At 38.0% G+C, this 15,911-nt stretch overlaps 1 protein-coding gene across 1 annotated transcript in view; it reads right to left on the bottom strand.

Annotated features, from left to right (window-relative positions):
- Positions 1 to 9,766, bottom strand: part of LOC146615961 (cyclic AMP receptor-like protein A) — a 53,541-nt gene extending 43,775 nt beyond the window's left edge. Inside the window, exons 1-5 of the mRNA XM_085374390.1 lie at positions 9,615 to 9,766; positions 4,559 to 4,611; positions 2,989 to 3,043; positions 1,786 to 1,842; positions 1,623 to 1,683 (exon numbers count right to left, since the gene is read on the bottom strand). Of these exons, the coding sequence (XP_085230516.1) occupies positions 1,623 to 1,683; positions 1,786 to 1,842; positions 2,989 to 3,043; positions 4,559 to 4,611; positions 9,615 to 9,695 (307 nt within the window). The 5' untranslated portion in view covers positions 9,696 to 9,766. The remainder of the gene's footprint in view (positions 1 to 1,622; positions 1,684 to 1,785; positions 1,843 to 2,988; positions 3,044 to 4,558; positions 4,612 to 9,614) is intronic.
- Between the last annotated feature and the right edge of the window lie 6,145 nt (positions 9,767 to 15,911).

The raw sequence follows: 15,911 nt of genomic DNA, 5'->3' as shown, positions 1-15,911 counted from the left end.
ATATGAGGGAAACCTGTAGCTTAGGGTGATGGATGAGAGGTGGGAGCTCAAAGAGAGATAATGATGAACTGTAGAAAAGCAGAAGGGAGATAAGACTAGAGAGGGAGGGAGAAAAAAAGAGCAGTAAAGTGAGGGGCAGGGTAATCAGGGGTGGAGGTGGCGGAGTGGACTACAGCGAGTGTTAAAACAATGAAAAGAAGATATAAAGAAAGGAGAAGGAAGGCACAGTCAGCAGCACGGGAAAATGGGTGTACACAGAGACGAGGAAGAGTCTAGAAGGACAGCTTCGCATTTACACAAATATATTTTCCACTACGCATGCTCCCCTTATATTTAGGGAACCTTTGGGATTGCTGTGCAATTGCCAAGAAAGAAGAAGAATGGCTGTTTATGTCATTATTTTAATAAATTACTATCACTGCAATAGCTAATGCATTTTACATAAGCAGAAGGCAGCCAAAGGTTTTCTCGAGCTGGACAACATACAGCTCGGCTTCACCTCCTGTCCCGCTGCTGCCCCTGATACCGCCTTCCTCTATTTCAAACACATTTCATAAAATTTTATTGGTGGGAGTTAAAAGCGGAGCTGCGCTCTGCGGCTCCCGCCAGACTCGACGCTGTGCTACAGAACAAAGTGCCGGTTCAGCTGGTGTTTATGTGCGCCCGTTTGTCCTCAGCGCGAGGATCCTCATGATAAACCAAGGTGACACACACCAACCCTGCAGCACTAACTCACCGCCCATTACCCTGCATCAATCTGAGTGTGTGTTTGCGCGCGCGTGTGTGTTCGTGTAGGTGAGTGTCTGCCAGCGAGACCAATAAAACGAGCCTGGTGTAGCGTCGTATTAACAGCCAGTCCTAACTAAGAATCTTTAAACTAATCAACGCTAATTGCAACAAATGCAAGCAAAGCAAATACACCCGAGAATCCTGAAGCAAATGAACACTAAGAACCTTGAGGTGTGCCCGGTTGTCACAAATGAAATCAGAAGTCCTGTATTGTCATTGGCGGAGAATCGTCTCCTCATACACTTCTTAATGCACCGCCCTCTGGTTTGAAGGAGGTACACTAAAAAGGTAGCAACAGGCCAATGACTACAAAACACAGTCGCAAATATTACACACCCATACTTGGCACATATTTGTGTGTGAATACTTGTAAAAGCTGAGCCGGCCTAACCACTTTGTTAGCAACAATGATCATTGCCTTTTTTGGAGAACTCAGGGTAGGACGCGCTGGGTGGAAATTAACGGAATTTTATCTGGCTATCTATGACACAGTCCCTGAATTAATTTTAAATCCATAGCATAAAACAGAATAGCCACAATCACAATGCCAAATGCAACAAAAGCACATATCCATTCATATTATGACTGAGAAAAAACACACTGATTACCAACATATGAGTAAGCATCTCTAAGTAATGAATATTTCTGATTTAAGGATCTATTTTAATACCGAAAAGCAGGGTTGTAGCAGTTATTTGATCAACAGTGGAAAGCTCACTTGAATGCACAAACAACTCCCCTTATATTTATCTGATGTCTTTGCTTGATGTCTATTGTTACACATGCTTGTCATGCAAACTGCACCAATAAACACTCAATTAAACTGTTCTTACCAAAATACGTTAGCCACCAGGCTTGGAAATCACAAAGTGATCCATCTGGTTGGGACTCACCCTGGGCAGAGAAAGAAAAGCAGCACGGTTTTACATTTTTACAACCGCTGAAAACAAAAAAAGACTGCGTGTGTGTTTAGTGGAAGACACAAGAGTAACTCACCATGACATATGCTACGCTGTCAAAGGCGGCGGCTACAGTCAGGCTAAGAATCATCTTCTGTACAGTGGAAATTAAAAAAAAGACAAAGGATTATTCTCTAAGATAACATCCAAGGTGGAAAAAAAAGACTGCGTATTTATATTCACTTAGAGAGAAGGGGCAAATTATTGTTCGAATGATCACTGATGTAACTGACAGACTGGGATCCCTGGTGACAACTCAGTGAAAATATCAGATACGAGAGAGTCTCCGTATTTCCACTCGCTTTAGAGCAAAATCATTGTATTTTATATGAAATGAATCAATAATCTGTACGCTGCAGAATTTCCGGAGGGAAGGTTGTGCTCGCCAGATGTTAGTTAAATTCTGCCTGTAAAGGTGGTAACACAGTGTGGAAGTGGCTGCACACAAAAAGACACACACACACACACACACACACACACACACACAGGGTATTTTATCAATTTGCGTCCCACAGTGACCCGGCCAAGGCTACAGAGCAGGAGGGGTGGGGAGGATGGGGGTGAACAGAGAGAGGTGGAGACAGGAAAAGAGCGCAGGAGGGCCTTGAGAGCACTAAAGACTATTGACTGACAGATAACCTTTGAAAGTGGATGGACTAAAGGAGAAGGTTTATGTGGCATAAGAGGAGCAGAGGAGGAGGATGAGGAAGAGGAGGAGGAAGAGCATTAGGGATGTGAGGTCACTCCCTGCAACCTGCTCCAGAGGTAATAGGATCCATCAGAGCCCAACACTAAGCTGTCATTTACTTCAGATTAAGAGGATAATATGCACTGCTTCTAAACCTGACATTCCTGCTGGACCGGCTTTAAAAAACACAAAAAATTCCACATGGTCTCAAAAACACAAAACAGAAAGAGCAGCATACTGCAGAAAAACTCCCTTTGACTCGACGAATGAAAAAGTGGAGAAAAAGCTAGCCAACATTTTTTATATATATTTAAACTTCTTCATTTGGAGAGAGAAAAAACAAATAAAGAAAAAAAAAACCCAAGACGGCAACCACTATCGCAGAATGACCATTAAGTCAATTAACTCCACATTTCATTAATCTGGTGCATTTTAATTGGATTCAATTATGCCAAGATTTGCCATGGCTAATTAAACATCTTTCTGCTGGCAATGAAGCAAACAGGAAAAGAAGTGTCAAACACATACTGAACACCGTAGGTACAAATTTACCTGCGCCAAAGAGTGATACCTGCGAAGCAGCCAGATTACAAACAGCATGAAAACGCTGAGGAGAGAGAAGAAAAACATCAGTGAGATTGGCTAATTACAAGGGCACCGGTTTGAGCATTACAGACCAATTACTGCTCTATACATCATCACAACTCCAGCACGTAACCCTGCGGGCTCTCTTGTACTCTTAACTGCTAATACTGTTTAGCTTGTAGTAAGATCACTAAGCATGAAAGCTTGTTTAGGCTGAAATTAATAAAAACTAAACCGCTACGGCTTGCTTAGAGTCGTGTGGCGGGCCTAATCCGTGTCAACAAAGGACCACCTGGGTTAAATGTTGTAAAGTCAAAGCAGTATCAATGCTAGAGTCCAATATATGAACTGCTAACTAAAATAATTGTCCACTTAAACTCTTAATGCTACCAGCCTGGGGGTTCAGAAAATTTTGATATAAATTATTTAGTTTCATTACTATTTTCAACTATTTTTTTTCTACCTACATAAGCAACCTCAAGGCTCACTGGAAGCTTTACATGGACAGTGTTCATTATTGGTATTATTCCTATAAAAGGTGACTGAATTTTTTGCTGTTATAATGTCATCCACCCCAACACAACCCACATCATCTCGAAAAATGAATGCAAAAAAGATCATCAAGCACTCTTAATTATATTCTATAAATGTTATATGACTAATTCTAATTAGCAGCTTAGCCAAATATGTAATACTGTGGAAAGGCCAGTGACCTATTAAGCAAATTATCACCAACATCAAATACCACTAACACCTACATACTGTGTTGGAAAATATCACTGACTGTACTACATAATGCACTGATGGCCACTTGATTACCTTAATTTATCTATTCATGGATGAGTAAGTAATACTCTTAAAGAAATGTCAAGCAAACAGGATGCAGAAGGGTGATTTTTGGGTTTGATCTACAAGTTTGCTAAGTCTGAGAACACAAGCACTGCAATTTCATTTTCATTGTCAAAGTAGCTCAAAATACTGCAGTCATCCCTCGTGTTATGGAATCTGCCCCATGTGTTGCCTGTTTTGTTTTCTTTTTCTTTTTTGTTTTCAATTTTCATCAAGTCATCAAGTCCTCCTTCAACTCTGTGGCTCTGGTTAAAAGCACAAATTTTAGATCAGTGTGAGCAGTGCAAATGCGATGCATACATCATCCTTTTGTCATCCTTAATTTGAGAAACACCCTTCAACCATGTTTTGAGTATTGACATTGCATAATTTATCCATCAGAGGGCAGTCTGCAACTTCCTTGTCACACCTTTGGAACACCAAAAACAAAGCTACCAGTTGATCCATGCAAATCAGGCAGGGTGTAAACAAGTAAATAAACGACACATAAGAAATATTTTTTTTGTGTCTGAAAGAGAAAAATAAAATCAAATTTCTTTTTTATATTGCCAAACACCAATATTGGTAACGGTCTTCAAAATTCTCACATCACTCAGTCTGTATATCTTAAATACTTAGCAATGTAGAAAAAATCAACCCCTGAACACAAAGAATAATTTGAGGAAGATATAAGTCAAAATATATTCACCATCCTACTAACGAGAAGGTTCCTGTGGCTCGCTTTACTGTTAAAATCACCCCCTGCAAAACAAAAAAAATGAATCTTATTAGTGTCCAGGTCACGTGCACTAATCATAAAAATATATAAATCATAAATCATATAAACATCTTCAGCTGACTTATGCGTACTCCTTGTAGTGTACTCTGTATGATCTACTGGAAGCACTGGAAAGCACTAGAAGCACGTACAGCATCAGATGTACAAACGCTGTGCCTGATAAGCTCAGGCTACACGTCTGCCATTTGTTCTAGCATGTGTTCTCTGTGTTTGTGTACATAAATGCAAACATGCAAGCTTAAAAAAAAAGAACAGGATTTGCATACACTTATGGCAACCTGGGCATCAAAACTGGAGGCACCTGACACATCTACAGTGTCCATGAACCTATTTTAATGCACTATAAAGAAAGGGTTTCTGAGGAAGCTTTGGGAAATGAAACACAGACACAGCTAGAACCTGACACTCTACATTTTCTGCTAAAAGCTGTGTGCAACCTGAAACTGATCTCAGAAAGCGAAAGAATGATGAGAATGAATTATATGTGAGTCAGTCCTGTCAGTCTGGGTAGATGAACGAGCCAGCAGCAGAAGCCTTGCATACAAAACAGACAACGGCATGTCCGCACAATCCAACATGCAACATCGCTGCACTGGCCCTTTGCACACATCCAACACGTGTGTTCTCGGAAGGGACACATCAACAATAACAAGGAGCTCCTTCGATCAGTCTGATAATCACTTCCGCAAAAAACAAATGCTGCGTCATATCCAGCCCTTTCAAAAAAAGATGGAAATTTACTGCAAAAAATTAAGTCTTCCTTTAATGCATAACTTAGAAGTTAAGACTTTCAAAGGTTTTAAGATAGGAAAGATTTCATTTATTTAAAGGCATATTTTTCAAACATTCTTTTTTGTCTGTGTGGCCTTCCTGTTGTCTTCGTTTCATGTGAAGGACTTCCAATGTAGTACTGCAGGAATGTTAACAACACTCAGGGTACAAAAGCTCATAATTCCATTTTTTTATTTTTTATTTTTCTCCTCATATCATAGTTGTGAGTTTTACCTCTGAGTCTCATTCCTACTAAAAACTGACAAAGTAATGAACCTTCAGTGAAAACAGCCTTATTTTAACATATATGGCTGTTTACTTTGACTATGTAATGAAGGGTTAGACACGGGGGCTGAGTCAGAAAAAACCCCCAACAAATCCTCACAATTAAGCAGCTGGAACAAGAAAGTATTTATTAATTTTCTTATTTGATTGTGTATAAACTATACTGTATTGCTAATTATATTTTTTAATTGATGAACCCATCAGTTAAATACTTAAAGATTTCAGCTCTAAAGGTAATCAACCACACACTGTGTTAAATCCACCAAATTCTTTGCAAAGCATCCAATGTAGCAGAATCCATTCAGAGGGTCGGTGTATATTTGTTGCCATATGTCTCCTTCCACTTATCTTGATCTGGTATTAAATGATGACTTGAATTATTGAGGAAAAAGGCTGTTTATTTTCAAAAAGCCGCAACCAGACTTGATTACTGCTAGACCTGCTCAATTGACAAATCAGTTAAATATAATCTATCTAACTAAGTGAAATAGGCTAAAAGATCTCAAAATACAACACAAGTAACAATCATGCCAGGTGGTGGCCGTGTGATGGTCAGGGGCTGCTTTGCTGCTTCAGATGTTGATGTAATCACAACTTCTGCTCTCTACCATAAAATCCTGAAGGAGAATGTCTGGCCCTGAAGGTCAAGTGCACTTAAGTTATGCAGCAGGACAATGAAGCATAAAACACACAAGCAAGTCCACCTATGAATGGCTCACAAAAAACAAAAATCAAAATCAAATTGCAATAGCCTAATTAAAGAATTAAAATTAAATCTGATTTCACATGACCTCAAATGGGCCGCTCATGCTTGAAAACCCTCCAATGTGTCTGAAAACAAAACATTTCCACAAACTGAAAGGCTCATTGTCAAGGTGTTGCTAAGCCAACAAAAACATGTGCATTAACATCTTTCCCACAATCTTTAATAATGAGAGGATAAAGTAAGAAATCGATGAATAAAAACTGTCCAAAAACTCAGATAGCTACCTTCTTCACTGAGGAACATCTGTATGTGGGTTAGTCAGCTATTTCCCCGGAAATTGCAGTTACCTTTGCATCATTACTGATCTGGGCGCCGCACAAGACAGCCCTACTGCAGCACACTTTATCAAGCGCAGCTGAGCTGCTGCAAGAACTGATGATAACCTGCAGCCTGATACTGCTGGCACACGAGACCCACACCTTCTCACACAAGCAAATTTAGTGTACCAGAAAAAGTACTGATTTTGTCTTTCCAATCTAATCTCCCAAGCTCATGTCAACTTTGGTTTAGGCAGAAAGCTACGCCTGATAAATTTATTTATCAATGACCTTTTAAAGAGTGCACACTCCATACCACCTGTATGTCTAGTGCCTTATAGTATCCAGGTTTGGCACTTGAATTTGCAGAGAGGTGCTGATTGAACCCTCAAGCCGCTTTGGGCTTAAGGTGATTGTTTGCCATGTCTCTCTGTCTCTTTTTTTTGTTGTAAATATTAGCACAGGGCTGATAGATGCTGTTTTAACAGTTGCGCTTTCTGTCTATGTCATAAGGCAGTTCAACACCACTACAGCCCCAAAGCAGCAGAGGAATGACACAGAGTTTGAGCCGCCAGAGTGCAGGGTTTGGCCTTGGATTAGAGATAAGAGGAGCAGTTTCTATGTACCGGTAGCCTACCATCAGACTTTCAATCCAGATTACGCAAAGAACAGAGGGCCAGCAACAGGAACAAAGATGTGAAGTGATATGGGGAAATTTGAGGAGGTTAAACACCAGCAGTATTCTTAATTAGCTTCAAAGGACTGGTGGCAGGCAGAGGAGATTCAGCAGTTCAGACAGATGATGCTCTTTGCCAACCCCCTGCTGAGGAAGAGACTGTTCTTCCTGAAGCAACTGCTGTTGCCATAGTAAAAAAACAAAAAAAACCCCACAACTCTCTGACACATTTTGACACTATACAAACACCATAATATTCAAAGAGGTGGTGGGTTTTGAGAGGGCAATGAACAACAATCAGATATTCAGAATATAAAACTGGATCACTGACCGCAGATATGCTGCCAATATCTGCATAAAACTCTGTTACATTATTCTATCACTGCATAATTACTACTGATGTATTAACATGTTAGCACTACCTTCATGTTGTACAAACATTAACTGCTTCAAACAGACTGAGTAGTTTCATTTATAGGAGGATAAACAGCTGCTGCTAATAAATTAATATTGTGGAGTAAAAGCTACTGAGCCATTCTACAAGGACACTTCTGGTCCCACCCAGGAACTTGAAAATATTCCATGCACAAAATACTAAAACACGCATTTTCTGTGTAAACTACTCTTGCTCTCCAACAAAATGTAAAGTTAGCTTTATAAAGTGGTTCCAAAATATTATTTAAAATACAAAATAGCTCTTGAGAACCCCAAAAATGACCTGTTGTCTTGTCCCAATTTCTTGATGCCCAAACTGCACGTCAAGAGGTAAAATTAGTTATAAATACAATTTTTATGTGGCTTTCATTTCTTCATACATGTCTCTTATAATTGTTAAACAATTTTATTTGACACCAACCTATTTTAAAGAACAGTTATTATGCATGACCCCATGTGCAACCCCGCCACCAAAACCTATTTAGCGTTTAAAAGGAAGAGAATAAACAGTGATATGACACAACAAACAGAATGTGATATGATCGGATCATGTGCGAACACCACGGGTAAAACAAAGGTCAGTCAGTCTTTTGTGTTTCTGTCCTGATCAGATCGAGACTGTCGCTCTAATCAATGCAACTCCGTTACAAAAATAACCAAAACAAGACAAATTATTTTCAGTTTCCTTCCTTTGTTTAGGTAACTCCATTTAGCTGGCATTCTTTCCTCAGAAAGCGCTAATTCTAGGTCTAGCACTACCATAAAAAAAAAATTTAAAAAAAACTCACTGCAAATAAATGTTAAAAATTCAGTATATTTAAACCTTGTTATATTATTTTAATTAATAACAATAGTTTATCTCAAATCTCAAAAGCGTTTAATCTATTGCCTCTTTATAGTTTGAATTATAAAATGTATTTGAACAAAGACTTGTGTATACATTGTGAAAATCTGAAAGAAAGAATAAAAGGTGTGACAATTTGAAAAGTTGCTTACATTAATATAAATTAAGCCTTGTCTGAATTTGCATTGAATTTGAATGAGTATTCAGCATAATGATGACTATCTTTTACTTACATTAACTTGGTGGTCAGGATTATTTAATGAATATTTTTCAAAATCGACTTTTTCTAGTTTTGGTAAAGTAAACAAACTTTGTTTTAGTAAACAAGCAGCCCAATGATAGCACACATCATTTAGGCCTAAATGGTTCTCCACGAACGATCCAGCGCTTCCTCAGAAATCTATGAGTGGTGGCACTCATTTAAAAAAGAAAATTTAATTGAGTTGAATGAATTTAAATTCTAATTAACATCTAAAATTACTAAATTGGCTCACGTATCATTTTTATATAGACAAACATATGAACGTACTCTTTCCAAGCCTACGGCTTAGATATAAACTAAGATATGTTAACAATACGTATTGACAGTAGTGTTTCAGTGTAAGGCTGGTTAAGTGTGGGTGAGTGCAGTTATCGTTTAATGAGCCAGTGGACCTCACAGTAGGTTTCTGAAATGACGTTAACGTTGATTAGCCGCAGCTAGCATGGGAGACGCCTATGAAATCGGGTGAAGTGCCAAAGCTTAGCAGCAGGAACCAAGCAGGGGTTAGGTCTTTGTTTATCAACTAATCATTAACTAAAAACAGGATGGGACATTTCTTTTACTCTCTTTTAATCAGCAGAGTCCCCCAGAAGAGAAAAACGGTAAAACGTTTCGCGGCTAACTAGCTAATTAGCCAAAAGCTGAAGTTTAACTGACGTCAACTACTTACGCATTGATAGTCTCCTGAATGAGTGTTAAAAAATATGCAGCGTGAATCGTTACTTATTGACTTTGGATCTGGACTGGCCATATTTGATTCGCAGCGATTTTCAGCCAATTTCGCTTCGATTTGTTTTTATTTTGCTGTAGCTTTCCATTAACTTCCTGTTTCTACCGTGTGCGCAAGGGGACAAAACTGATAGACACTGTTTGCGAAAAAATCGAGTGCAGACGTTTTGTAGCCCATGTTTCTGAAAGCCATACAAAAATATGGTTTTTGAAAAGTACAGTGATGAGGTAAGGTTTTGATCAGGTGTTCTAACCCACTATTATGTATGTTTATATATGTATATATCTGTAAATTTGTATATCTTTTGGTGTGTTAGTGGGGTTATAAATGCAAATACATTCAACAAAGGAAGAATTTATGATGGATGGGGCATAAACAGAAAGAAAAAGTGTTGACGATTAGTTATCAAATACTGGAAAGGGGTGGGATTAAATGAGCTTATGCTTCCTCCTACTCCCTTTTGAACATGCAAGCTATTTATAAGTATTATTGTTTTGTTTTCGTTTTGTTTTGCTCAGTTTTTGTGTCTCTCTTTTCTCTGTTGTTGTTGCACTATTTCAATATGTTCAAAATAAATATACAATACCATACCTCTGTTCTCCAGTTTAACAAAGGGACAATAAAGCAGAAACATTACCTGTCCTGATGTGTTATGGTGAAATGTGTAAGGTTTATATGGCCATAAAAATATGATGAAATAACAAGATTGTTTTTATTATAGCATAACATCTCCCCAAAATTAAAAGAACCTTTACGCTGAGTAAGCTAGTGAATGTTCACATGAACAAAGTTTTGCATTCTTATGTTTATTTAAGCAAGATATCTCATACCAGTTAACCTTTAGTATGCAACTAAGAGGTCGCAAAGTCCCCCATGTCTAACGTGATTATGGGCACAAATAATTAAACAAACATAAACAAGCACAACCCACAAAACATAACCTTGTGATTCCATTAAAGCATGTTGCAGTATTACTGTCTGGTGACTGACAACAAAAGCCTTTCTGGTCGTTTCTGGTAGCCATTTTAAGGTTGAGATTAAGATAAGATTGTACTATCTCAGCGGATGTTTTTACAAACTGCCAGCTCATTTAGATTACTGATAAATGTAGCAAAGCATGTTACCTTTGTCCTTCGCATGGGCAGGGTTTAGATTTTGTGCAAAACCTCTGAGATGTATTTTCAAGGTGTGTATGTTTGGAGATTTTTTTATTTTTGTGGACTAGGCTCTATTTATATGCATTTTAAAGGATGTGTAAATTTTATGTTTCTCTGAAACAAGACAGGCAAGAGAAAATTAAGCAATGTTTTCACTTCATTCCATGTTTTGTGTCTCAATATTGGAGTGGTTTACACATTCACTTAACAACCTAATGATTCCCAGTTCATTCGTAGGAGCAATTTTTCCTTTTGGGACTGCATCAGGAAGAGCATCTGCCATATCAAACAGGCAGAGATACCCAGTGTAGTAGCCATTAGTAGCTTTCTATTAGTTATTGTAGATTTTGTTCATGCATTGCATTGGGTATAATTAAATATACAAGTTAAATAAAAGTAAAAAAAAAAATCTTTATTTCAGTTAGCTGTAGAGAGCTTGGCTGCATCACAGAGATGAATGTATTAAGTGCGCTTCATTCCTCAAATGTCACCTTTCCTTTCAAATTGCCTTATTTGCTGATGATTGTGGCTTTTTGTTTTCTGCAGTTCTACACAAGTGTGAATGAAACAGAGAATCAAAGTGGAAAGTGGGTGTGTGCATCTTTGTTGCCCTATTGTTACACTGGAACTCCAGCTGTACCTGCTGGTCTTTGAGGTTGTCACTACCTCAGTGAAGGAAATCTGTTTTCTGGATGTTTTCTGGGTGTTACATTAGTGTGTAACACATGTGTAACACATGTGTATATTCACAACAGACTTGGCACTCCTTTTCATGCATTCCAAAATGCTTACATACTGTAAAATGTTAGTTTGATGAAAGTAGTTACAGAGCACACCTAAACTGCCACAGGTATTCCCAGACTGCAGGAAAATGCTGATTGAACAATGTAATTTCAAATATTTTACATATTTTCTTTCTGTGTCATACACTTAGTCAGTTGGAAATATCCAGAGGAAACAATGAGATTTTAAGAAAAGGAAGTAACAAGTCTTTTTCGACGCATTCAAATACATGTAATATTATCAGCCTTTTATCACACAGAGCCCAGTTGGGTTAAGGTGTTGTCACTCGAAACTTAACTGGCAGGTAGCATTCCTTCTACTTCTACTCTATAACATGTTTTTAAATTCCAAATGGCTGAATGCAATTGTGGTAAATCTGAAGGTCAGAATGCCTTTCTGTGAATCTTTTGGTTTTTAACCTGAGAGGTTATCATAGCACGGACAAAACTGCAGTATTGTTGGGTCAGGCTGCATATGTTGGCACTCTATTGACTGCAAATACAAAAAGATCAACTAATTCCCTTGCTGGTTTTGAGATCCACCTTTCCCCAGAGATTGTCTTTAGAAAATGCAGACAATGCTACAGCGTCATAACCTATTTTTTTTCCCCCAACAACAACACAAATGATCAAAAAAGAAAAAGAAACAAAACAAAAGTGCAGTTGAGCAACAAAATATTTGGGTGTTATGATAAAATAACTCTAACAAAACTCATACTTTATCTGTCACCAGCTGATAAGAGCTCAGAACAATGACTTTACACAACCATCATCACTGTGAGATAACCAGTCGTTTTTAAAAGTCAAGGATTGAAGCTGAATGCAACCAGGAAGTCTGGATGTTTCCGTTCTCTCTCTTTTGTAATGTATAACCTGGCTCTTTCCATCTCTGGATACATGTTCATGTTGCATATTATTTTAAAAAGATGGTTCAAGTTTATAATGCATAATTTGTGGCAACTCTTAACATTACCAACACTCTGAATGTTTAAGAATAGCCTACAGGCTTTCATTGTGATCAAAAGAGGAAAGATCAGTTGTGTTAGGTGTTTAGCTTTAAAGCAAATCCCAAGTAAAAATCAAGAAATAACTCCATTTTTTGCCGTCTTTACTCAATAGTTATTCAATTTGTATAGTATCTGTTCACAAAAGTCAACTCAAGGAACTTTAGATTGTAAGGTAAAGACTCTACAATAATATAGAGAAACCACCCAGATAGCAAGGAGACATTGAACAGATGTTGATTTTCCATCTGAACCATCAGAATCGTCAGGATTGAAATGTCAACACAAAACCAATGTTGAAACAACATTGAAATACTGATGAAACCTTACACTGACATTGAAATAACATTGATTCACTGTTGTTCCGTCATCGTTGATTGTTGATCTATTTATAGTTGACAAGGTGACAACAATCACGTTGAAAAACCATCGATTTATGGTTGAGCGGGAAATTAAAGCTGCTACCACTTGGACTATTCCGCAGCACCCCTCTCAGTGGTACATCCCTCCAGGTAACCATTGTCTTGTACAGTAGAGCGGGACATTAGATTTACTCTCAGCGGAATTGACCGGAGAAGGCATCAGTTCATGCACTGCACTGGCCTGCACCACGATTAGTATAAGGTAAGAATGAATGACTTTTGTTCTATTCGTTATTTCCACGGTCGCATTTGAATAACAGTAAAAAAAAAAAAAAAAACTTGTTAATGTAAAGTTTCGGATAAAATGTGGGAGCCCGAAATTGTGTCTACTTTCTTCTTACAATCCGGCAACAAATAAATTGCACTGCAAACAAAGTCTATCAACAAAGAAAACATTTTCGTTTCATACTTTTCCGTTATATTCCCTTACAAAGCTAGCTTTAACGCTTCGAGGGTTCCTTTGTTCTTGCCGTCACCTCGGCGCTTGACCCAGACTTTCGCTCTGTAGTTGCTTTTTAGCATAGTACTACAAAAAATTGTAAATCTGTGATATATGATTGATAAACGTAAAGGTAACTGTATAAATGTGTTCAATGACTTTGTTACTTTTAATGATTGGTGAGCACCCGCTTCGATTCGCACTCAATTCAAACTTTACGTTGCACGCTCACCTAACTTTACGCTGCACGCTCACCTAACTTGCGTTTGCACCTTTTGTCCACACGTAAACTGCGTTTAGCATTTACGTGTGGACGAGGAAGACGGAGAAAACGCAGCGTCAAAGGTGTGCGCCTATTTTGACGCCACACTGTGCGCCAAGTTTTTGTCTCGGTGCCATGAATTCCTACAATGGCAGACTTAGACAAAATACTGTTAATTTTATTATCTTCAGTGTTTAAATGCTTACATATACGGGTTTGCTTGTAATTGTTGCCTATATACATTTTAAGCTATTATTTATTATTTAGTTCAATCAATAGATCAAGTTTTGTAGTGACTATGAAATATATTGTAATTATCTGTTTCCTGTTTATCCTAGACAGGGCAAAAAAGGACTCCAAATTAAAAAAAAAGATAAAAATGAAAGACTGGTGCATTGTGCAGTTTAGCACTGGTGGTACAGAAATAGTCCCTAGATCATGGATAAATGGGGAGAAATTGTCATGGCCTCCATATCCTCCGTGAGACACATTCAGGATCCACGACGCAGTAAAGAGGAGAGTTCATCCTGGTGCAACATGGCTCACCTATGCACCAGTCCGACTTCTAATAAGCCATGGTGGGTATCATCTGGATTGGTGTTGTATAAATGTAACAATAACAAGTTTTTCGTGTCCTAATTTATGTCTGGCCATACATTGTGTTTGTACTTCCAGACACATTTCACGAAGCAGAACGCAGTCTTCAGAAATATCTAAGTGAACACTGTGATACGTCTGACCTTCAGTCCGAAGCTGAAACTCAGACCAGTCATAAAAGAAAGCACAAGTAAAACTTTTTTTATTTCACAAACATATCTTTGATTGCTAAGAATTTATGATCTTGTCTTTTATACATATCTGTGGTGCTTGCATACTGCAATATCACCACATAATATAGTCCAAAAAGTGGAAGCTTGTAAACTTTTTATAAATGCAAAGCCGTATACACTTGTGCACTTCAAAAATTCCTTGTATACTGTACCTTCTTGCACATCTCCGTTTCCTGTGTGTGTTGTTATAAATCAAACTGTAACTTTAGGAAAAAATATTCCAAAAGCACATTTGTAATTACTTATGACCGTTTTCAACTTTTTTTCTTTAGACCAAATCCCCTGTACACATATAGTGACTCAGAGGATGAGCAGCCCACAAAAAAATGGTTTCCCCAGGCCCCTCGAGTGAAAATACCAGGTAATAAAATACTGTCTAGTGTCTTTGTACATATCTGTGTGTGACACAAGGAAACTTTTGACAAGTTGTCTGTATTCTTAAATACTTTAAAAAAAATCATCTTTTTCTGTCAGACCTGACGAGAGCTGTTAACGAACTCCGTGAGGAGGTCAGAGCCATCCGCAATACCGGCTGCAATGAATCGGTAGATGCTGGGGTACTGCCTCTGGATTTGCCCTTGCACAACATTGAGGAGCTAAACAATGCAGAGCCAGCTCTTCAATCACAAGAGGCAAATAAGGCAATGGTAAGTATATAAAGGTTATGTACACTTTGTAACTATAAAGTGTAATAGCTGTCAGATGTGATTTAAATACATAACAACGGCCTGTTGATTAAACACACAAGCACTTGCATACACATTTAAGACATGAGACACGCTAATTCCATCTCTTAAAATGTGTCTATAGGTGAGACGCTTTGCCTTGATTGGAGCCTGACGCAGCAGTTAGGGGCAAACTCTATGTCCGAGTTTGTCTTTGCACAAGCAGTGCAGAAATGGCTCCGATACGCCCCAGATCGTTTGGGTGGTGCAGGACGCACATCATGCAAAAAATTACAAACTTCTGTGAATCATGTAAACGTAAATAGGAAACTGTCTTTTAATAAAGTATTTAGCAAACGAAACATGCCTATTGACCTTTTTTGTTTATGTTTTTTCTCTGTTACATCACATGCAATGCTTTCTTATTTTAGGATATTAATATTGACATGATACATTGTGAGACATTTGGGTTTTTTTTTATAAAGGGTGTCCAATTTAAGGAATAAGTACAATGTGTTTAGGTGGTTGAAGTATTGATGGAAACATGCAGTAGTTTAGTATTGGTTAAAATACCTATAAAGAAAGGTAGATTTCCAGTCATGATTTAACTGTTTTAATAAAAAGCAACTGTGCGAAAGAGGCGGAAAATCAACACCATAGCTCAACAGTGTTTCAA

The sequence above is a fragment of the Diplotaxodon limnothrissa genome, linkage group LG16, assembly GCF_057381915.1.
Source record: "Diplotaxodon limnothrissa isolate DT_005_m linkage group LG16, D_limnothrissa_male_GT1.1, whole genome shotgun sequence".
Lineage (NCBI taxonomy): Eukaryota > Metazoa > Chordata > Actinopteri > Cichliformes > Cichlidae > Diplotaxodon > Diplotaxodon limnothrissa.
This window is presented reverse-complemented; position numbering and strand designations above follow the sequence as displayed.